Genomic DNA, 23,098 nt, shown 5'->3' with positions numbered 1-23,098 from the left:
CCCACCTGATGACGCGCCAGTTCTCCCATCAGGCTGGCTGAAACGCCACAAATTCTCTACCTCCTCTGTCCAGCTGTTTTGCACTCTCCAGTTTCACTCCTCGCAGCCCCCCTCACTGCAAGTGGGGGTAGGGCAGGCTCACTGACTCCCTTGGATCTGAAGTCCCCTCTGAGGTCCTACCCACCTACTTCCTGAAGCACATGTAGGTAGAAATCTCTTGGGTGTACTGGTGTAATGTGCAAAAACGCTTTGTTCAGTTATGGATGGACCAAATTAGTTGTAAGTAAAAGGGGAGAGAAAAAAAGAAAGGACTCATGCTGCCATGATGCTGATGTCCCTCTTCATTTAAAAAAATATATATATTTAAAAAATTTATTTTTTTAGAGGGAGAGAAACATTGATGAGAGAGAACATAGACAGGCCGCCCGTTCCACTGGGGACTGGGCCAACAACCTGGGCATGTGCCCTAACCAGGAATCGAACCCATGATTTCTTGGTGCATGGGTCAATGCTCAACCACTGAGCCATACCAGCCAGGCCACTCTTCATTTATTATATATGGATTTACGTTACATATAGCATCAAGAATTAAAATTTTCCATACCTGGAAATTTATGAGCGCTGCTCTTAAAACAGTGGCAAGTCAACTGAATTTTAAAAAAAGGGCGGGGGGGGGGAATTCCAGGTCAAACACTATATTGAGGATTATCTATGGGTCATGACATCAGCAGGTTGTAGATGTGAATTGGGCTGTGAGATTTCTTGTTCTTGGCAGAGGAAACATCCCCTTTCAAAGCCATTTTCTTTGTGTGCTAAAACAAGTTGCCCCGATGTGAGAGAAACTCTAGTGCTTTTAATTCATTCCATTTTTGGGGGGGAAAATTTTTTTATTGATTTTAGAGAGGGAAAGGGATAGAGAAACATTGATTGGCTGCCCTCCTGCACGTCCCACCCCCACTGGGGATGGAACCAGCAACCTCTGGTTGCTCAATCAACTGAGCCACAGTGGCCGGGACCATTCCACTTCTTAATTCATCCAACAGTGAGTGCCAGCTAAATGCAAGGCACAATGCTAGAATGTTATGACTACCACACAATTTGTATTTCTTAGTGCTTTTTATTTCAGTTCTTTTGGTATATGTAAGTAGCTTTAGAAAGTGGTTATATACACACAAAATTTAAAATAAATTTCTAAAATGGTTTTAGTATTGGCCAATCACTGACATTTTTTTTTTTTTTTTTAAAGTAACTTTTAAAAAAATTGACTTGAGAGTAAGAGGGAGAGAGAAACATTGGTTGCTTACCACACACACCCTGACCAGGGATTGAACCTGCAACCTGAGTATGTGCCCTGACTGGGAGTCGAAACCCCCCCTTCTTTTGGTGTATGGGATGACGTTGCAACCAAGCCACACCAGCCAGGACCCGTCATTGACATCTTTATTTTGAAAGTTTGAATTGTCCAAATGTCTAAAGTGCATTTTTGTCGCTAATCAGTAGCAGCATTTGTTTTGTTTATAAAACCTTAAGAAATATTCAGGCAAGAGCTGGAAAAGTCACACACACACAAAAAAAGTGTGATCTCTATATCTTCCTCTTGAATCATCCAAGACAAACACTTGCACAAATTAGTTTATAAGTATACAAGAAATATACAAAAATAGCATCATTAAAAAGTTCACACGGCAATGAGAAAAGAGGGTCTTTCTTTGCTATTAATATTAAATATGGCAAGGCATATAATATAAAAAGTTTGTTGAATCCTAGATGTCTTTGGAACCATAGGGGAGTCTTTGATCTAGGCCAGTGTATGATGTAGCTGAGGTCTGTGAGAGTCAACAAAGCTGAACTTCTACAGGATGACTCAGAAAACTCCTCCTGGCATGGTTTTGGAGAAATCACCAACACACTGAAAATATTTTTATTACCGAGACTGTCAGTTCATGGCTTCTTGCGCCTGAAACACAAAAGCCAGCATTTAGTGTTGAACTTTGCAATGAATAATACATTCAGAGCAATTTAATCTCTAGGGAAGCTTTAAGAGAATTCCTGGTTTTATCATGGGAAAAGTTCAAGTCCTTCTGAGAAAGCAAATAACTGTTACAAAGTATGCTTATCCTAGTATTAAATGGACACATGGACTTATATAAGTAGATATTTAAGAAATTTTACAAATATGGAAAAAGAATGGGCCAGACTCTTGGGTATATGTTTAATAGACGAGGGAAAAGTATGATTCCTTTCCCAACCACAAATTCCACCCTTGTTGTATTTTAGTGAACACTTCATTGCTGAAACAAGACCAAGAGGTATGCCCTGGCCAGTTTGGCTCAGCGGTTGGAGCATTGGCCTGTGGACCAGAGTGTCCGGGGTTCGGTTCCCTCTCGGGGCACGTACCAAAAAACAAAACAAAACAAAACAAAAGACCAAGAGGCAAATTAGGAAAGAATGAATTACAGGAAGAGCTGCCATCCCTGACTAAAGCCATTCACTTCTCCTCCTTATAGGTGATCTCAGTTCAGCCTCTGAAAGCATTGAGCATTGGCAAAATATGAACAAGAGTGAGTCAATCTTCCATCACCTCCTGTTCCTGCCACTTTAATTGCTCTTATCAAGCCTTCCAAGGTCCTCAGCACTGTTGCTGCCTACTGCAGTCTGCCAGTAGGGCCCAGATATTCCAAGGGGTAAACAAAAACCACTTATGTCCTCTTAAAGGCCTCAATTACCCAGTACTCACTTGGGTTGTGCATGATGCTGATATCCAGGTCCCAGCTGAGACCCTGCTCTCATCTCTACAGCTACAGAGCACTGATAGGAAAATTACAGAAGAGGAAAAGATCAGTTCTTCTCAGTAGGTAATAAAACACAATTCTGTTTAGATAGGTTCCACCAAGGTGAAATCCAACCTTGCTTTCTAGTTCAGCATAGGCACCTGTTCAAGTACTGTTCAGATACTTGCAGTTTATTTAACATTGGCCACAAAGACTGTGATTTGGAATGGTCTTTAGAGATTGTCCAGGTAAATTTCATCATTTTAGATAAGGAAAAGGAGTTCTCGAAAGTTAGTGGCCAGAGCTTGGCCTCCTGGCCCCCACCTTTCCATACTCTTTCCATACGAGCTTCTCATTATGATTAACAGCTCCACAGCTAAGTCCTGTTTCTGAGAGATTCCCATCAATTTGATGTGAATTCTTGTTTTTCTAGGGCAGCGATTTTTAACCTTTTTCATCTCATGGCACACAAACTAATTACTAAAATTCTGCCGTACACACAAAAAAAAGTATACTTTTGATCAATTTACTGGGTGGCAATTGTTGTTACTTATTTATTTGACAATCTAAGGGAAAAGAGATCAGTGCCCCTGACTAAGTAGTCAGGTATTGCATTTTACAAAACTTATTGCGTCACACCAGTTGAAAATCGCTATTCTAGGGTGATGCTCTCCGACTTGATTCTTGGGCCCTATCCCTCTACACTGAAAACAGAGGCTTTGAGCCAGAGAGCTCCAGTAAGATCAGACCTAAAGAAATACAAAATAAATACCTTCACAGATTGGCTAGGACAGGCCTATTGGCTGCACTGGCAATGTGAGATCAGACTTCAGCTACTTCAAAGAGCATGAAAAGCTATAGTTGTAGCACTTAAAATATGACACCCCCTAATTTTTATTAAGCAGACAAGTATTTAATTTTTACCCCTACCCTTGTTTCTACATCGGTCCATTCAGACTCTGCACCATCTGGTTGGGCAGGTACTAGTGTGGAAGATCTTCGTTTTCGACTATGGGAAAAGAAATACAATATAAATTATTTTTGCATAAAACATATTAGAAACAGGGAAATACCATTACACTTCTTCAAAGAATACAATTTTCCAGGCTATTCTGTTCCTTGAGAATGAGCAGCTATGAAAACAACAGCCTTCTAAAGACATGTATATATGATAATCACTCACCCAGTCGGTGATTCTTGTTTCAAAGTCTCAATATCAGTAAACTGAACAGATTGTCCACCACCCCTTGTTTTATAAACATCACCCTAAAGTCAAAAGAAAAGGTCACCATTACATTTTGATACATCCCAATGATAAACACGCATATATATTTCAAATTGAATTTAAGACTACTATTTTATGGAAACGCCAATCCACAAAACCAGACGGTGCTTGGGACTGCTGGGGCTGTACTATTAAAACACTTTATTTATTTTATTATTATTTTTTTATCCTCGCCCGAGGACATATTTTTTTCTTTTCGATATATTGTTCAGATAGAGTGGGAGGGGGAGAGAGAGAGAGAGACATCGACGTGAAAGGGACACATCGAGTGGTTGCCACCCACACAACCCCAACCAGGGCCGGGGACAAACTGCATCCAAGGGCGTCCCGGGTCTCTCTGGACTGCAGGCCGACACTCTAACCGCTGAGCCAAGCCGGCCAGGGCTGTACTATTAAAATACTTTACAAATTTGAGTTCATCTCTCTCACAAAACAAAAGAAATCTAATGCAATATAATCAATAACATTCTTAATTTAGAAAATAATAATTCCTTTTCATTCAATTTATAATATGAAAACTATGCTTAGGATCAGGAAATCTGCCAGAAATTTCTAAATGTTCTAAGACACTATACTTTCCTCTCTGAGTGTACCACCCCCCTCATATTCAAATAACAGTACAGGCTTATTTGAAACTATAGTTTAATAAAAACCATCCTCTAAATTGAATATGAAATTAAAAACTCTTTTCCCCCAGTCTTGTCTTTTACTTCCCTGATTCTTCATTTACTCTATGATCAGGGAAAATTCTTCTACAGACAGAAGGGAAAGGGCTTTGGCAGCTTAATACTAAGTAATTTTGACAGGTCAAATTTTAATGTGGGCTTTTTATCTTGCACTGACAGAGAGTAAAGGTAGTTCTGTGTTTAGGTTTACTTTTTAAGTAGGGGTTAAAACTAAATATGCATTTATAATTAAAAGTACATAATAAATCTGGAGTTCCTCCAACAAACCTGAGAAGCTAAGCTTCATTCAACAGAAAGGCAAATTTAGTCCCAGTTTAACAGATTCACACTGTGAGCAGTTACTTTAATAAGAGGTTATGTCAAATATTTATGTTCCAGTGGACAATGCCTGTGTGTCATCAAAGGAATAGCAGGGTAAATTTTTGTTGTTGACTTTGTGTGTATATATATACACACACACATATATTTCTCCTGTATAAATTTGTTTTTACCTTAATTAGTTTAGTTTCAATCTCCCCATCGGAGGCTAGTTCCTGGTGGGTCAGCATGTACTTCTCACATTTAGCTAGTGCCTTTTCATTTGCAACAGACACTGTGATGGCATGAGGGACATGTGGCTGCATGACTGTTTCAGTTTGCACGTTAGAGGCAGGCTTATGATCTACCCATCTGTCTCCTGCAGAGCGTGATCGTCTGTGTCGGAGACGAAGTGGTGGTGCATTCTGATCAAGTTGAAAGGAATCAAGAAACAAGCATAACCCAGAATTAATTTGAAGGTATTATTTGAAGTGCAGCAGGTCTGACTACATTAGTTGCTGACAGTTATCAAAACAAATGCATGAAATGCATGAACCTTTTCAAAAGCTAAATATGTTATTCAAATAATTTAAACATCCTCTTGAATTTAAACACAAAACCAACAAACATCTTAACACCAGTTTGTATATTATATATTCTACCAGGGAGTTCTCTTTCAGCAAAGAATGGAAGGAAGAATTCTGGTAATGCTGCTAGTCTTTCCTGTGTAGATGGTATTTAAGACAAATCATTTTGTATTCTTGATCCAAAACCAGTATTTGTGCTTGCTATTGTGAGATAATCTGTTAGGCCCATAACTATATCAAAAGCTTCAATAAGATCAATGAGAGCCTAAACATCTCATAGGCCTCTAAACAAATGAGAAAACACTCCTTATATGAAGACCAAAAAAAAAAACCCTAATTGGGCTGTATAGTACAAAATGTTAATTAAGAATCTTATGTAGAAAACGATTAAATGAATGTAAATAAAGTACTTCTGAGTACTCCTGAAATTCTAAAATCTCTAAACAGAATTTCATTAAAAAGTCAAATACAACAATGGCTGTAATTTATCTTGTTTCCCTTCCACCCCCCACATTTCATAAATGGTTCCAAGTACCAGATAAAGATTATAGTGTCAAATCAGTCTCTATTATACAATAAAAAACTAGTTGCTTCCAGTCAAATATCATGTAAGTTTGAAAAAGCTAAATTTAGCATATTCAACCTTAGAAAAAATACTTCACATATAAGACGTAGTTAATAGTAAGCAGTAAGTTATCTTTGGTATTTTGCCAACATGTTTGTAAAAACGAAAGCAAGTAGAACAGTATACCACAGGCCAAATCCTTCAAAGCTGTTCAAGTATGAAGATCCCAATTTCAAAATGTGTAACTGGAGAACTAAAGCTTTTCCCCTATATAATTAGAAGAAATAAATGAAGTGCCAGTGACACATCATGACAGTATAAAACACAGGCAATGCAGTTTGCCCCTAAAAATGCCCAAGCCTCACAGCAAACAGGAAACTTTCCATTTCCATTCTTAAAATGGCTCCATTAAATGTTGAATAAGATACTCTGGCTCTCATGATCTATCACTTAGCAAAAGTGATAGTTTTCTTGAACACATTTAGCAATAAATACATTCTGAAACAAGCTTCAGAAAGATGCTACACCTTACAGTCTACTACCATTTATGAAATAAATGATACTTAAAATTTCTTCCTCTGGAATTTCAGCCTACTGGACATAATTTTTGACCAACAAACCTAGATGTTTAGATGCTAGCCTAAACTTTTCTGCTGCACTTCTTAGAGATTTTGATTTCAAGTGAGTTCAAAGATCTCTAGTAAATCCTCTTAAATATCTCCTAGCCAAATTAGCTATTAAGTTAACGTTGGCCAGGCATAAGCAAACCTTGAATAGTTTTGTCTATAAACTTTCATGAGATAAAAGGGATTTACTAGAGTTGATCAGAAAGACCAGTCACCATAATTTGCTCCCTGAAAAGGTTTAAAAGAAGTATCTGCAAAGTACAGAACTCAAGAGGCTTTAAAATCTCTGTTGTTTTAGAATATACCTTGGAATTCATCACCATTCCTTAATAATCAGGAATGCAGATCATCTGAATGAAAATTTTCTGCACTCTAAATTATACAAGAAAATCTAAAGCAAATAGTTACTATAAAGTTAGTTTGTTTAACTAAATGTATAGTAACTTGGCTCATTTATTCAGATTTAGGGAGAAACTTTACCTTAAACCTTAAGAAGCAAATATAAATGTGAATTTGTTTCAACACCCTTGAATGAGGCCGAGCCCTTGTAAATTGAAATAAAGGTCTTGAGATTAAAAGCAATTTACTGGGCATGCAAACCTTCAGTAGTTACAAATCAGCTGTCCTGGACTCTTCAGAAACAGTCAATGTCATGAAAATTTTTAAAAAGGGAGGGAGGGATAAAAAAGGAAAAACATCTGTAACAAAAATAAATAAAAAATTATTAAAAAAAAAAAAGTGGGGGGACTACTTTATATTAAAAGATATTAAAGAGACATAACCACATGCAATGTATTTACCTTGATAGGATAATGGCTTGAAAAAAGAAATAGCTATTACTGGGACAACTGGGGAACTGTAAACATGAACTTTATATTAGAGGATATTTATTCAGAGTTAAAGTTAGCTTTCTTTTAGTGTGATAAAGATTAGGGTTACATAGGACGATGTCCTTATTCTTTAGGGATGAAGGGCCATGAAGTCTGACTACTTTCAAAGGTTCAAGGAAAAAATGTTCACATATCTGTATAAAGTAACAATTGGTACAGCTAGGTAAGGGGAAAAGATGATACTGTACCATTCTTTCAATTTTTCTTTGGTTTTGAAATTTTTCAAAATAAAATTTGGGAAAAGTTTTAAAAGTAAAAGCTCAAAAGCAGCAAAAAATATATAATTTGGGGAAGAAACCAAAAGAAAAATATTGGCAAATGTGCTCTAAGACACCCATATTAGTTTATGCAACAAAAAAGCATAGATTACCCTGGTATGTGCCCTACTCACCTGTGTTTGTTTAACACAAGGCATTATTTCTATTGCCAAGTGTGTTTAGACTTTTTCAGCTGAAAAGCTAGGCCTCAATTTTGGGCTGATTTGATCTTTCAAATTAACATAAAAATTAGACCTTGTTTATATTGGAGCTCACCCACCTTTCTGTTGGATTTTCTGAACCAAGTTACAAGAACACAAGATTAAAATCTATTGCTATAATGCTATAAAATAATACTGGCACTAACCCTGCTGCATTGATCCTCTTCTACTTCTATCTCATTTCTGAATGTAGGAACCAACTCCCTGCCTTCAGTCCAGTACATCCCTCGCCTTCTGTCTGACACGATACAAGTTTTACTTTGTCCTGGCTCCTGCTGCCTACGCCTTGCAATGGATGTGACATTGAGAGGTGTGTTGTACGGAGGAATTTTCTGCTCCCATTCCGAAATACAGGAAGCTACAGAAATGCTGCTGCAAGAGTTAGAGCGCCTATGTAGCTGTGGCTGGCTCATGAGTTGCTGGCCGTTGGAAATCTGAGCAATATAGTTATCAGAAAGCTAAAAAAATTGAAAAGAAATTAATGAGCAAGACTGAAAAACTGAGAGAAGCAATTCATTATTTTCTATAATTTAACACATGAAGATAACATAATTATTTGTTTTTTTTATCCTCTCCCGAGGACATTTTTGCATTTATCTTCAGATAGAGTGGGATGGAGAGAGGGGGTAAGAGAGAGAGAGAAACATAGATGTGAGAAAGACACTTCGAATGGTTGCCACCCACACGACCCCAACTGGGGCCAGGGACAAACTACAGCTGAGGTACATGCCCTTAGCGGAAACTGAACCTGGGTCTCTCTGGACCACGGGCCGACGCTTTAATCGCTGAGCCAAACTGGCCAGGGCAACATAATTATTTGTACTAAATTACATTTTTATACTAAATTAAAACAATTAAATAGAAGCTTGAGAAATATAATATATAACAAAAAATTAATTCTCATAGAAATAGTCACCTAATCTGAACACATTTTATTTAGCCCTAAATTTCTACACAACTACAAATAACTTACAGGGACTGGCGATGGAGAAACAGATCTCTGCGTAGCTTTTTCTCGATCCCGCTCCCGAGAGGGTCTCTCTGGCTTTTCAGCTTTGGGTTCAGTAACAATAGCCTTCAGTTGTTTAAGTTTTTCATCTTTCACCCAGAGTTTATTTTGCATCTCCAGTTGTTTAGCTGCCACTCGACGCTCCTATAGATTGTCAATGGCAATTACACCAAACAAGTACACCAGATTACTGACACACTATTCTGTAAAAATTATAGTTCTCCTATTCTTCCTGAGATTAACTATACCTCAGAATGCTAATGAATTTCAAGGGCAGAGAAAGGAATGAACTGAACAGTAAACTACTGATTGCCACCACCACTGCCAAAACCCTAACCCAGATACAGCCAGTTATTCAAAATACAATTTGAAATGAATCACCCATCTCTGTGATAAGCACTACAGGAATGACACTCACACATTCTTTCTCCCACTTCATTGTTGTTTCTGTCACCATGCCTTGCAGCCTGGCTTCTAGTCTACGTTTGTCAGAAAACTGTTGCTGAAGTTTTTGATTCTGGGATTCAAGTTCCTGTTGCAAATTGCGCTTATCTTCTTCATAGATAGTAGTTGTTTTCTCTAAAATTTCAATCTGGAAAGCAGATCATTATGTTCAATAATTGGTATGTAAATATTTCATGTAGCTCTAAAAATAACCTTTTATAATTTTTTTTATGCAAGCACAGTTGTGGAAAGAAAATCATGGAGAAAGCGTTCTCCTCTAAAATTTCATCTTAATTCCTACCTTCATGCCTAGAAATGAGAACTTTTAAACAAGTTCCTCAATAAAAGACTAAGTTAGAAATGACTTAATGTAAAAATTACTTTCCTCTAAAATTCAGGCCTACATTTTTTTTCCCTTTTCTTTAGTGGCCAGGTCATTCTAGCAGTCTGAGCTCCCAATCACTGGACTGCTGCTTGGTCTGGCCGTAAGTCTTTCGTCACTGGACCTGTGCTAGCAGAGGTTGGTCAATGTTGGTCAGGCCCAGGGTCTCTGGACAGCTAATTGTACTGTTGGCGGCAAGAATGGCACCAGGTGTTATACCGGTGGAATCAGATTAGACATTGGTTCAGCAACCTCAGTACTTGAGTTCTGACTAAGCAAGAATTCAGAGCCAATACTCAAACGATAAGATAAAGTTTATTTAGAAAGTCACAGAGGTAGAAGTGAGTAGTAGAAGAAATGGGCTCAGGAAACAAGTTACAGAGGCAAAAGAAGGGGCCCTTGGAGCTCAGGAAAGAGAAGGGTAAAGGTAATGCGGCAGGGGGGGAGGGGGCGGACGGGAGGGACAAGGAGGGATTCAGAAAAGGAGCAGGTGTACTCTGGAGAGGGAGAGTACCAGGCCTAAAATGTTATTTTCAAGGCTATTTTGGGAACAGAGAATACTATATTGGTTGAGACCAACTTCTCTCTAGAATGAGTGTTTCCCCCTAAATGAGCCTTGGTAAATGAGGGAACAAACATATACATACTATCCAGTAATAAGTTAAAAAAAACCAAGCTATAATCATCGGAGCTAAACTCTAGAAAGTCCACTATAAAGCTCACTTGTTTGGGCCAGAGACTGCTAACATCTAACTCATACAATTAAAGAGTATAATATCCCTTTTATTTTTTCATTCACATTTCCTCTTTTTTTGGGGGGGGTGGGGGGGAGATAAAGATAAGTAAATAAGTGAGAACTCTCAGTAAGGAGCATTTACAGGTCTGGAGAGCATAAAGGCTAAGTCAGAGAACAGTCGTAAATAACCATTATAAAACTGCCAAAACCAACCTTATATTCTAAAGTTTTGGTTTTTTTCTCCAGTCGTTCTATTTCCAATTTCTGTCCCGAGATCACCTTTTCTTTTTCATTTAGTTTTCCTTGAATGGAGTTTTCCTTATTTAAAACACTCCTATCAAATTCTTGCAACATAGCTTTAAAAGTAAGAGCTGAAACAAAAGCATGCAGGTTTTGTTTACTCCAATTCCAAAGTAACCAAATGCAATCAACTTTTATTAGCCAATACTGTCAAGTCTTTCATTTTACACTATGACATCCCCTTCCCAATTCTTATGGGTAAATAATTTTCTCCAGAATAAATGCAATAACAGAAATAACAGATTCATTTTAGGAGCAGTTAGATCCAAACTGAATCCCTAGTACACCCGCTTACTAGATATGTGACTTGGGCAAGTTATTTTTTTGAGCATACTTCTTCATTTAAAAATGGGAATACCACTTATCTCACACCTTCTTTTGTGAAGATTAAAATGAATTGATGATGCTGCTAAAAATAGTAGATACATTCAGTGAGCACTATGTACCAGGCTATTCACTATTCTACATGATTTTCATACATTATCTCACAACACCCTCTGAGTAGGAACAATTACAGTCCCCAATAGAGGATTAAATAATTTGCCCAAAGGTAAAGTTAATTAAGATGTAACATATGTTAAGTGCCTTGCAAATAAGTAGTAGGAACTACAAAGTAGCTATTATTCCTTTGGGTACACCATGTTAATTTTAAAATGGGAGAGAACACACACCAAGAGTTTTCTTTTGCTTTACTTTCTTGGAATATAATAAAAAGAGTCCTGGGGAAAGTTCCTTGTCAGTCTAATTAAACAATGCCCTCAGCCCTCAGATCTACCTTAAAGATCTATCCCACCACAGAAGTCAGATTCATTGCAAGTTTCTGCAGTTAAAATGATAGCAAATGGTTTTTGCCCTTACATTGTTTGTTGAACTCATCAATCATCATTTGTCGTAGCTGATGGCGTTTCTCTAATGCTTCAATAAGCCTGGGGAGAGTCTGCTCATCATTGATATCCAAAATCTCACAGGACGGCAAAGGTGGAAAACTCTGTAAAACCACTTCTGTAACCAGCAGTTCTGTATTGTATTATAAAAAATTTTTATGAAAGGTTACACAGGAGAGAAAGAGCTTATTTAAACAAGTTTAACACTGTGGTTAGAGCCTCAGTCCAATTAACTGTGTATTTTCTTGAGTTGTCATAATCATACTTTTAGCTGTAAAAAAAAGAGGAAAAGTAAAAAAATGAGTTATCATATGTAACAAAAGAAATCTCATTTATACATTGGTTCAGATTTCTTTTTTGCATTTGGTTCTTGAGGGGAAGGGAAGTAAACAGTTCTCTTATGTGAAATAGATTGAAAAGAGAGAGACTCATCAGTGGGCAATCATACCATCTCCAACTGGACCTGCCCGAGTGTGGTTCCTGTATCGCCGTCCAGGTGTTAAACCACATATTGCCTTGTCTATTGGTCTTGCTACTTCAACTTCTTGGGTCACTTCAGCAAATCTCATGACTTGCTAAGACACAAAACAAACAGAGTTTTGTTTTGTTTTTTTTAATAAATAAACATATCCAAGTCCTTACTCAGAAATTATTATAAAACAATATTAAATTGGACATCAGCACATTTCTGTAACTGATGGTTCTACATCAATATTTTTTTTTTTGCTAATCCTTTACCCAAGGATATTTTTTCCATTGATTTTTAGAGAGTGGAAGGAAGGGGAGTGGGGGTGAGAGGGAAAAAGAAACATGGATATGAGAGAGACACATCAATTGGTTGCCTCCAGCGGACACTCCAACTGGGGCTGAAGATCGAACCTGCAACCCCAAACTGAGGTACATGCCCTTGACCGGAATCGGACCTGTGACCCTTCAGTGCACAGGCCGACACTAACCACTGAGCAACATTGGCCAGGGCTGCATCAATTTTTAAAATGTTCAATATGTCATTCTTCACATGCAGGTGTTTCTGTGCAGAAACTCTGAGACTGTATAGGATAAATACATTAAAATTACCAAGCTTTCTTCATAATCTTCAGCCTTTGGATTCACACACACGATCATTCGTACTTTTCCTTCCCCATCAAAGTAGTTCTTGAATAGATGGGTTAACTTTGAATCTCGATATGGAACCATCTATAAATACATTCAAATCCAAATAAATACGTAAGGCAAAAAAGGCACACAAAACTATACAAACGAAAAGCTGTTGCTTACCTTGTTGGTTCCATACATTTGATTCTCTCTCAGGACTTCCATACATGTTCTTAGCGTCATTAGTGACTGGTTAATGTTACCTGACAGAAAAATATACACAGAAGACATCTGAAAACAAAGTAGAGTGTGGTGTGTTTGCCTATAAAATCCCTACTGCATAAAACTATTAGATGGAAATAACAGACTTTAGTGGCTCAATTTAAAGAGCTGTCCATGCGTGGTCTGGCAGTATTTCCGGAGTATTTTAATAGCAGTTTTTCAGGAAAGGACTCTCCAGTGAATGCAACATTACACTTCATGACTCATTAAGTTTCTCCCAAATCTTAAATTCTCTGAAAGAGCATATTAGATGTAGATGTTTAATACCCTCATATAAAGTATTATCTCTATAAAGCACGACCATTTCAGGCTACAGTTGGCTCCACCAACACTGAAATTTCACCTGCACCCAAAGGAGCTCCTGTTTCTAACAGTCAAGTGTCTTAGGGCCCAGCGAACTCTTGTTCCCTCTATATCTCAAGTAACAAGTATTTCTTAGGTGGTCAATTACGCAGAAGATCACCTGTACAGATCCCAAAAGCATTCAAGAATTTGTTCATTTTGGAACTTTAAGGTTGACTAACTCTACCATGTTTTCATCCTTGGCCACCTCTCAAAACACATGGCTCCTCTGTACCCCCACAATATTCCATGGTTCATAATTTTTCTTCCTTGACTCCAACTCCCACTGTCCTATCTTTTTTCCACTGTGCTCTCAGGAACCCATATTTGTTCATAGATTTTCCTAAACCCTCAAACCTCTCAGAGCGATCTATTCATTTCTTTCCCTAATGGCCAGGTGTCCATGCTGTCCATGCATACACTTCAGGGAGTCCGCATACTTGAATACACTTTTTTAAAAACAGCACTTACAGTTTATTGCTAATCTCAAGATATTTATGTTCATTACCACTTTGAAATTATGTAGTTATTAAAACCTGCCGGTGGATTTTTATTTAAGGTATTAATAAAGCAGCACATCAATTACTGTATGGCAAATGTTTTAAGAATACTTTAAAAATCTAATTAGTTTCCTTTATAATCCTATGTATTTTATGCCATACATTCAGAAATATTATTCTGGGACGTGTCCAATAGGCTTTAACCTGCACCCATGGCACAAAGCCCTGCAACCTTACTCTTATTTTCCCATAGGGGTAGTGCTTCCCCCCTGCAGCCCTGGTGTCTTTTTGAATAAAAATTACTTGTTTTCCAAACCTGACATTTTATAAAGATAGTGAATAGATGGAGGCCAGCAACATTTTCCTAATTCCTTGCAGGGCACATGCCCAGGATGTGAGCCTGATCTCCAGCGGGGGGCATGCAGGAGGCAGCCAATTGATGTTCTCTCTCTAATCGATGTTTCTATCTCCCTCTCCTTTCCTCTCTCTCTAAAATCAATAAAGAAAAAATAAATTAATAAAAATTAAAAAAACAAAACAAAAAAACAAAACATGGATTGGTCTCAAGCAGGACTGTGCATGATTTCATAATGCTACTCAGAACAGTGCAAAATTATAAGTCATGAATTATTTCTAGAGTTTTTCATTTCAATATATTCAGGCTGCAGTTGAACATAACTAAAACCATGGAAAGCGCCCTGGCGAGACCCGGGTTCGGTTCCCGCTAAGGGCACGCACCTCGGTTGCAGTTTGTCCCCGGCCCTGGTTGGTCGTGCGGGTGGCAGCCACTCGATGTGTTCCTTTCACATTGATGTTTCTCTCTCTCTCTGTTCCTCTCTCTCCCTCCCACTCTACCTGAACAAAAAAAAAAAAAGGAAAAATTATCCTCGGGTGAGGATGAAAAAAAAAAAAAAAAAAACCACGGAAAGCAAAACCACAGATAATGTGGGGACTAATCTATATCTATATCTATATATACACACACATATATATATATAAAACGTGTGTGTGTGTGGGTTTTTTTAGTTATTTCATAATCCCTTAAGTCACCTTCTCTTTAATCATCAAGGACTTATTGTTCAAGGCTCTGCCCTCAGCTTATTCCTATCTGTTCCCCATTAATATTATCTCCCCCATTGCCTCTTATCATTTCTCTATTGGCAAAACCTAAATCTATAAATCTCAAATCATATACAGTGATACCTCGGTTCTCAAACATAATTCATTCCAGGAGGACGGTCGAGAACCGAATTGTTCGAGAACCGAAGCAATGAAACCCAATAGGAAAGCGTGACTCCACAAAGCGTGACTCTCTCTCTGCACTCACACTGATGATGCAAGCAAGGCGCGCTGGGCCGAATGAACGCCATTCGGCTCAACTCGGCTCATCTCGGAAGTTCGAGTTCCAAATATTTGTTCGGATTCCGAGACAAAAGTTTCTCGAATCTCCTGGTCGAATACCGATTTGGTCGAAAACCGAGGCGTTCGAGAACCGAGGTATCACTGTATCTCTACTTCCAAACCTATGTACATTCAATTACTAGGCAATTCCCCTTGAAAAATTTGAACATACCCAATACAAAATTCATGAACTGCCCATACCTGTACTTCAAACTGCTTCTCCTCAACCATGATCTTCCTCCACTTCCTTACTCTCCACATGCAGATGGACCTACTTCCTAACTAGCTGTTGGTTTTGTTTGACTTTTGCCTCCAGGTCATATGATTGCTCATCTAAATTACATTAAGAAGCTCCTCCTAACTGCTTTTCTTCTCTAGACTTGCCTCTGACAAATTCTCTTTACTGGGAAAATGGTCTTTCTAAAAGACTAATCCTTCATTGACTTTATAGGGAGGCTGTATAATGATAGAAAGACACAATTTTGAGAGTCCAACCAACCTGGCTTTGAACCCAGACTCTAACTGGGAAAATTACATCTTCCAACCTTCTCAACTGAAAAATGGCTAAGATACAATCCTGAAGTCAGACTCAAGAAATCAAGCCCATGCACAGTAGATACTATAAAACACAACAGTCCCTTAATAACTGGTGGTCATCATTATTCCCTCAAGATAAAAATTCTGATTTTTAATATGACAGACAAGGGGTCTTCATGACCTTGCCCTACCCTCCTGCCTCTTTGTCACTGTTTACCACCCACACCCTGCCATGTTCTCTCAGTACTAGTCTGTTTACAAGTGGCTGCCTTCTCTGTCAGGGATGATGCCTTTAAACCTATCCTCTTTCACAGAGCTCACTCCTCAATTTGTGTCAACTCTCTGAATTCTTCCTCCAATCCCCCTCTCCCACCTCAGATTGGATGAAGCAGCTCTACTCTGTACCCACACAGAAACTTGTGGTCACTTCCATTATATTCTACTGAAAAGGTCTTGTTATCTGCGTATCTCTTGTACTAGACTGGGCTCTCTAGGGCAGGGCTCCATCCTTTACATCTTTGTTAATTCCTGGCACAAAGTAGGTACACCATAAATGTTATTAAAATAAAACATAACCATGAATGGCTACACAAAATAAAAGATAAAAAAAAAAAAAACACCCACAGATTTCCTTTCAATTGGCTTTTGTGTTCAAGATTTTTCCCACCTTCAGAAGCCAATTTTTACCAATATGAATGCTGGAGTAACTGTTAACTAAATTCATTTTAAGGACCCAGTACTGATAATACCAGTAATAGATATAATAGACCTTTTCAATATGAATATAATCTGTATTTATTTTAGTAATTTTTCTACACTCTTATTTAAGAAATTAGTGTATTATAATAGATACCAAACCAGCAGAACTAAAGAAAGAGCACTAACCACTAAATTTAGTCTCTAAATTATGAAATTGAAGACACTTATGTTTATACCTCCTATCAATAAGCAGATAAACTGGCATTGCAAGTTTAAAAAAGTTGTAGCAACAGATAAGTCATGTTTTTTACTCACCAGCTTCACGTAATCTGTTCCCTTCTGCTTTTGTCCGGTTAGTTCTTTCACTTCCAGCAAGGTCCACCAAGGACAACTGGCTCACAGTGATTTGTTCTTTTTCCTGAAGGGAAGATCACAATGCCAGTAAGATGACATGAGCTATAAGTGGTTTACAATGTTCTTTAAACATATTCAAATTAACAAATTACTGTATTATGAATATAATATTTGCTAGTACAAAACATACTGGTAGGGGCAAAGGATACAAGTTTTGGAGGAAAAAGTTTGCTAAAAGCATATGACAAATATACTCATGACATTAATGATTACTTGCCCATTGTCTGGTCTTCTACATTATGCTATATAAGCTCCATGAGTACAAGGACTGTGCCTTTTAATGACTTTCTCTCTAGCATCTTTGCACAATGCCTAGCACTCAGCAGGAACTCAATAAATATCTCCTAAATAGTGAGTCTAGAACAGGGCTATCCCCAAAATTTCTATAACCAGATATTTAAGAACTTCATAATCTAATAATTTCATAAGCTAATAATTTTTATAAGAAATGAAAGTCATGAGGTACATAACTGATATTGCAATGTTAGATGTGATTCAAAGGAAATCAAGTGTATAATGGAAGCTTGACTTATAAGCATTTCCTAGCTAACATTTATCAAGTGCTGACTATAACCCAAACACAGGACTAAGGCCCTGGCCAATGTGATTCAGTGGTTAGAGTGTTGGCCCACTCAGGGTGTGTGTGGAAGGCAACCAATCTATGTGTCTTTCTCACATTGATGCCCCCCCACTCTCTCCCGCATTCTGTCTAAAAATCAGTGGAAAAATATCCTTGGATGAAGATTAACAAACAAAAACAAATAAAAATGGGATTAAGAGCCCTGGCCGATTTGGCTCAGCGATTAGAGTGTCAGAGAGACCTGGGTTCAGTTCCCACTAAGGGCACGTACCTTGGTTGCAGTTTGTCCCCGGCCCTGGTTGGTCGTGCGGGTGGCAGCCGCTTGATGTGTCCCTTTCACGTTGATGTTTCTCTCTCTCTCTCTCCCTCTCTTTCTCTCTCTCCCTCCCACTCTATCTGAACAAAAAATGGAAAAATGTCCTCGGGTGAGGATTAAAAAAAAAATGGGACTAAGAACTTTATATGTACTACCTCCTTTAATCCTCTCAACAATATGAGGAGTTTATTACAGTTAGGTCAGATAGCCAGTAAATCAATAGGAATCAGAATCTGAATCCTGGTGGTCTTCAGTACCATGCTATACTATCTCCCCTGCCATCTGGAAATGTTCAAGATACCAATTTCATAATTTTAAAATCTTAGAACCTGGACTTCTGCTGTGAAAAAAGTGTACAGACCTGCCCTGGCTGTTGTTGCTCAGTGGTTAGAGTGTTGGCCCATGGACTGAGAGGTTTCAGGGTCGATTCCCAGTCACAAGGGGGCATGTACCTGGGTTTCAGGTATGATTCCCAGTTTCATAATGCATTTTGAAAAAAATTACACTTTAATAGCTTAAAGTTATTTGGCCTCAAATGCAGTTACGTAAGTCTTGTAGCATGACAGGGCCAGCAATAAAGAGTGATCAACAGATGGGGCCCTGGCCAGTTTGGCTCAGTGGTTGGAGCGTGGGCCGGCGGACCAGAGAGTCCTGGGTTCAGTTCCCGCTAGGGGCACGTACTAAAAATAAATGAATGAATGAATGAATAAATGAATAAATAAAATAAAATAAAAAATAAAAAAACAGATGGGGAACCCTACTGGCCTATCAGCCAAGAGAAGAACAATTTAGAATTGGCCATCTCATGAACTAACAACCCTACCCTGGAAAGTTAATCACTGACATTTAAAGCCATTCCACATACAAAATAAGTCTGTTTTTTTTTTTTTTATATTCACCCGAGGATATTTTTCCATATTTTATTCAGATAGAATAGGAGGGGGAGAGAGAAGCACTGATGTGAGAGACACATCGAGTGGTTGCCACCCACACGACCCAACCAGGGCCGGAGACAAATTGCAACCGGGGTACGTGCCCTTAGCGGGAACCAAACCCAGGTCTCTTTGGACCGCAGGCCAACGCTCTAACCGCTGAGCCAAACCGCCAGGGCCAAAATGAGTCTTAAGAGGTAAAACAATGAATCACACATTCTTCTTATTTTACCTCCTTTAAAGAGATTTATAAAGGTCTGTAAACCTCTTTTTTTTTTTTTTGGTTAATCCTCACCGGAGGATATTTTTTCCATTGATTTTTAGAGTGGAAGGGAGGAAGGGATAGGGAAAGAGAGACAGAAACACCAACTTGAGAGAGAGACATAGATTGGTTGCCTCCCACACATGCCCGGACTAGGGCTGGGATCATACCTGAAACCCAGGTACATGCCCCCTTGTGACTGGGAATCGACCCTGAAACCTCTCAGTCCATGGGCCAACACTCTAACCACTGAGCAACAACAGCCAGGGCAGGTCTGTACACTTTTTTCACAGCAGAAGTCCAGGTTCTAAGATTTTAATAGCCAGTTTCCCAAAACAACACATTTAATGAAACAATTACAACCATCACCTACATATATTATTAATTCTAGATCAGTCATTTTCAACCTTTTTCATCTCATGGTGCACATAAACTAAGTGCTAAAATTCTGTAGCACACCAAAAATATATTTTTTGCTGATCTAAAAAAAAGTATAATTTTTATTCATTCACACTGGATGGCTATTATGTTGGCTGTTGTCACTTTTTTGTTTGACACTCTAAAGGAAAAGAGGTCAGTGCACCCTAGTCGGGTATTGCATGTTTTAAAAATTCTTGCAGGGTGCCCTGGCTGGTGTGGCTCAGTTGGTTGAACAACGTTCTGTGCACTGAAAGGTTGCAGGTTTGATTCCCAGTAGGGGGTGTGCAGGAAGCAGATGAAAAATGTTGTGCTTTCACATGGATGTTTCTCCTGCTCCCTTCCTTTCTCTAAAAAATTAAAATATTTAAAAAAAATTATTGTGGGGAGAACCAACTAATATAAAACAAATGAAGTCCATCTTGATGGTCTCAACACTAAATTTTTTTAAAAATTTTCACCCGAGGATATTTTTTACATTTATCTTCAGACAGAGTGGGGGGACATCAACATGAGAGGGATACATCGACTGGTTGCCACCCACACAACCACAACCGAGGTATGTTCCCTTGGCAGGAATTGAACCTGGGACTCTTTGGTCCACAGGTTGATGCTGTACCCGCTGAGGCAAACTGGCCAGCGATCAACACTAATTTTTATGACACAAATTTATAAACAGATTTTTGTAAAGAACTAGGTTTTAAATGTGTATTTATTTTGATGGTTTTTTTTAATCAGCATAATAAATTAAGACGGTCATTTAATAGTCATTAAAAACAGCTGCCAGAGAAAATCTGCATAGAGGAAAAAAGCTTGCAAATGACTATTAAGTTGGAAGTATTGTTTTTAATATGTAAGAGATATTCAGAATGCTCACAATGAAAAATTTCTCAACTTTTTTTTTTTATCCTCACCTAAGGACATTTTTTCATTTTTTTGTTCAGATACAGTGGGAGGGAGGGAGGGAGGGAGGAAGGGAGAGAGAGAGAGAGAGAAACATCAACGTGAAAGGGACACATCAAGTGGCTGCCTCCCGCACAACCCAACCAGGGCCAGGGACAAACTGCAACTGAGGTATGTGCCCTTAGCTGGAACCGAACCCAGGTCTCTCTGGACCGCAGGCCGACACTCTAACCGCTGAGCCATACAGGCCAGGACATCAACTTTTTTTTTTTCTTTATTGATTTTGAGAGAGAGAAAGGGAGAGAGAGAGAGAAACATTGATAGGAGAGTACATCAACTGGCTGCCTTCTGCATGCCCCACATTGGGGATTTGGCCCACAACCTGGGCATGTGCCCTGACTGAGAATAGAACCAGCGACCTTGTGTTGCATGGGTCAACGCTCAACCATTGAGCCACACCAGCAGGCTCAAGGTTGTTAAAGAAAAAAAACCCATAAGAGAAAATTGGACACATTAAAAAAAAAGGAAACCACCTTGAGTGGCATCTCGATTTCTAATGAAGGATATAGTTTGGATTAAATATCTTGGGCTGGTTTTACACAGTGCTATTTTTGTACTGGATCTGCCGAAGCATCTGTCCAGCTTGGTATCCTGTGAAAGTTTGTTATTTTCTGGTTAGACATTCTTATAGAATATCGTCCTTAAAATCAGACAGTCTTGCCTATATTGAAAGCATTTTTTTTCTAATTTAAAAATTAAGATTTTCTTATAGATATTGTGCAATGAAGCTGAAGTAGGTTGTGTAGTTTTTGCAAATGCTTTAACAGCAATTTGCAATTTACAATTTTACATTTGTAAAATTAATATATTGTACTGGTATGAATAGTTTTAAATTATATTTTAGTGAGCCAAAAAAATTTCTTGTGACACATTGGTAGAATCATTGAAAATCTTTGTTCTAGAGCAGTTTTCAACCTGTGGGTCGCGATCCCTTTGGGGGTCAAATTACCCTTTCACAGGGTTTACCTAAGACATAACAGGAGCAAAATTACAGTTATGAAGTAGCAACAAAAATAATTTTATGGTTGAGGGTCACCACAACATCAGGAACTGTATTAAAGGGTCGTGGCATTAGGAAGGTTGAGAACCACTGTTTTAGAACAATCTTCATTGTAAAAAACCTCCCTGATTTAATTATAATTCCAAAAGTTAAGGATTCAGTTATAAAAAGAAAAACTCCACACACTACAACTTACCTGTAAGACATTGTCTCCATCTGCATCCAGAGGAGCTTGAACTAATTTAATGTTGAACACGCTATGGGAACGGCTGGATTCACGATTCAAATGTGTGTTAGCAATACGTCTCTTTTTCTGGCCTATGACAGAAAAAAAAAAATCATTGCTTAAACCTGAACTCAGACATTTCAATATACCTGCCCCCCCCCCTTTTTTTTAAGTTGATTTTTAGAGGGAGAGAGAGAGAGAAACATTAACTTGAGAGAGAAACATCGAATGGCTGCCTCCTGCACAACCCCTGCCGGGGACTGAGCATGCAATCCTGGCATGTGCCCTGGCTGGGAATTGAACGGGTGACTGTTTTGGTGCACAGGACAACTCAATCAATTGAGCCACATTGGCCAGGGCTATGCATGCTTTCTACTAAACCAAAAAGTACTACTGGGTCAAATATATTTATCATTTTATAGTGTTCTAATTTTAATTCTAACCTCTCCAGAAAATTTCAAAAGCCTCTTCAGTAGATTTCACTTCTACTTCTGTACATCCTGCAACATACATATTATGATTCTTATCTTCACGAAGCAGTTTAGATTGTGGAGGTCTATGGGGAAGAAAAAGTATGTAAGTTTCCTAAATTCTGAGTTATTCATAAGTTGAGTTATCTCAATTTAAGACTAGGACTAAAATGCCAGGCAACATCCATGGTTATAATGGAAATAAGCCTAAGCAAGAACCCACAAAAACATTAAACAGATAACTTTAAGGACATATTAGTTATAAGAACCTGTTTTGTTTTAAAAGTTTTGATCTAACTTGTTTTAACAAAGCACATGAAACAACACTAAACAATTAGAGATCAAAATAGTATAGCAACATCACATGCATAAGCATCAAAATCTAGCATTTTCCTAAATTTAAAAAGAGCCATAAACAAATTCAGAGAGAGTTTGGTATATACCAGGAGTGGCAATCCTTGCAAAGTGGCTAGTCAAGTTTTAGTCTGTATGGTAAGATAAGAATGGGAAAGGGCGCTGCCTGTTTGGCCTGTCTTGTGAATGGTGGGGATAGAAACATTTACCAGCTACCATTACTCAGTAAATGGCAGATTTTTCAGGAAGCAAGGAGAGGCTCATAGGTAGCAGACAGCCCAGTGCCAATGAAAAACCACCGACATGCAAACATGCCACAGATGCCAAACACTAGTATATCTGCACCCTTCTCCTTAAGAAAAGAGTCA

At 38.3% G+C, this 23,098-nt stretch overlaps 1 protein-coding gene and 1 long non-coding RNA gene across 4 annotated transcripts in view; one reads left to right on the top strand and one right to left on the bottom strand.

Moving 5' to 3' along the window:
* Positions 1-1,702: 1,702 nt before the first annotated feature.
* KIF23 (kinesin family member 23) overlaps positions 1,703-23,098 on the bottom strand; it is a 33,702-nt gene continuing 12,306 nt past the window's right edge. Inside the window, exons 7-22 of one of the 3 annotated variants that reach the window (XM_036270289.1) lie at positions 22,350-22,462; positions 21,877-21,998; positions 17,112-17,214; positions 13,219-13,298; positions 13,018-13,137; positions 12,389-12,515; positions 11,915-12,073; positions 10,970-11,127; positions 9,613-9,786; positions 9,159-9,338; positions 8,332-8,643; positions 5,234-5,464; positions 3,955-4,037; positions 3,702-3,780; positions 2,738-2,808; positions 1,703-1,957 (exon numbers count right to left, since the gene is read on the bottom strand). In XM_036270289.1, the coding sequence (XP_036126182.1) occupies positions 1,942-1,957; positions 2,738-2,808; positions 3,702-3,780; positions 3,955-4,037; positions 5,234-5,464; positions 8,332-8,643; positions 9,159-9,338; positions 9,613-9,786; positions 10,970-11,127; positions 11,915-12,073; positions 12,389-12,515; positions 13,018-13,137; positions 13,219-13,298; positions 17,112-17,214; positions 21,877-21,998; positions 22,350-22,462 (2,128 nt within the window). In that variant the 3' untranslated portion in view covers positions 1,703-1,941. The remainder of the gene's footprint in view (positions 1,958-2,737; positions 2,809-3,701; positions 3,781-3,954; positions 4,038-5,233; positions 5,465-8,331; positions 8,644-9,158; positions 9,339-9,612; positions 9,787-10,969; positions 11,128-11,914; positions 12,074-12,388; positions 12,516-13,017; positions 13,138-13,218; positions 13,299-17,111; positions 17,215-21,876; positions 21,999-22,349; positions 22,463-23,098) is intronic. The other 2 variants (XM_036270274.1, XM_036270283.1) reach the window with 2 other exon arrangements.
* Positions 2,838-8,487, top strand: LOC118635633. The gene is made up of 3 exons (XR_004960544.1): positions 2,838-2,855; positions 5,425-5,518; positions 8,379-8,487. It is a non-coding gene; the product is annotated as an uncharacterized LOC118635633 (long non-coding RNA).

Source organism: Molossus molossus, unplaced genomic scaffold (genome assembly GCF_014108415.1).
Source record: "Molossus molossus isolate mMolMol1 unplaced genomic scaffold, mMolMol1.p scaffold_m16_p_1, whole genome shotgun sequence".
Lineage (NCBI taxonomy): Eukaryota > Metazoa > Chordata > Mammalia > Chiroptera > Molossidae > Molossus > Molossus molossus.
Note: the sequence above shows the minus strand (reverse complement) of the source record. Positions and strands in the feature narration are given on the sequence as shown.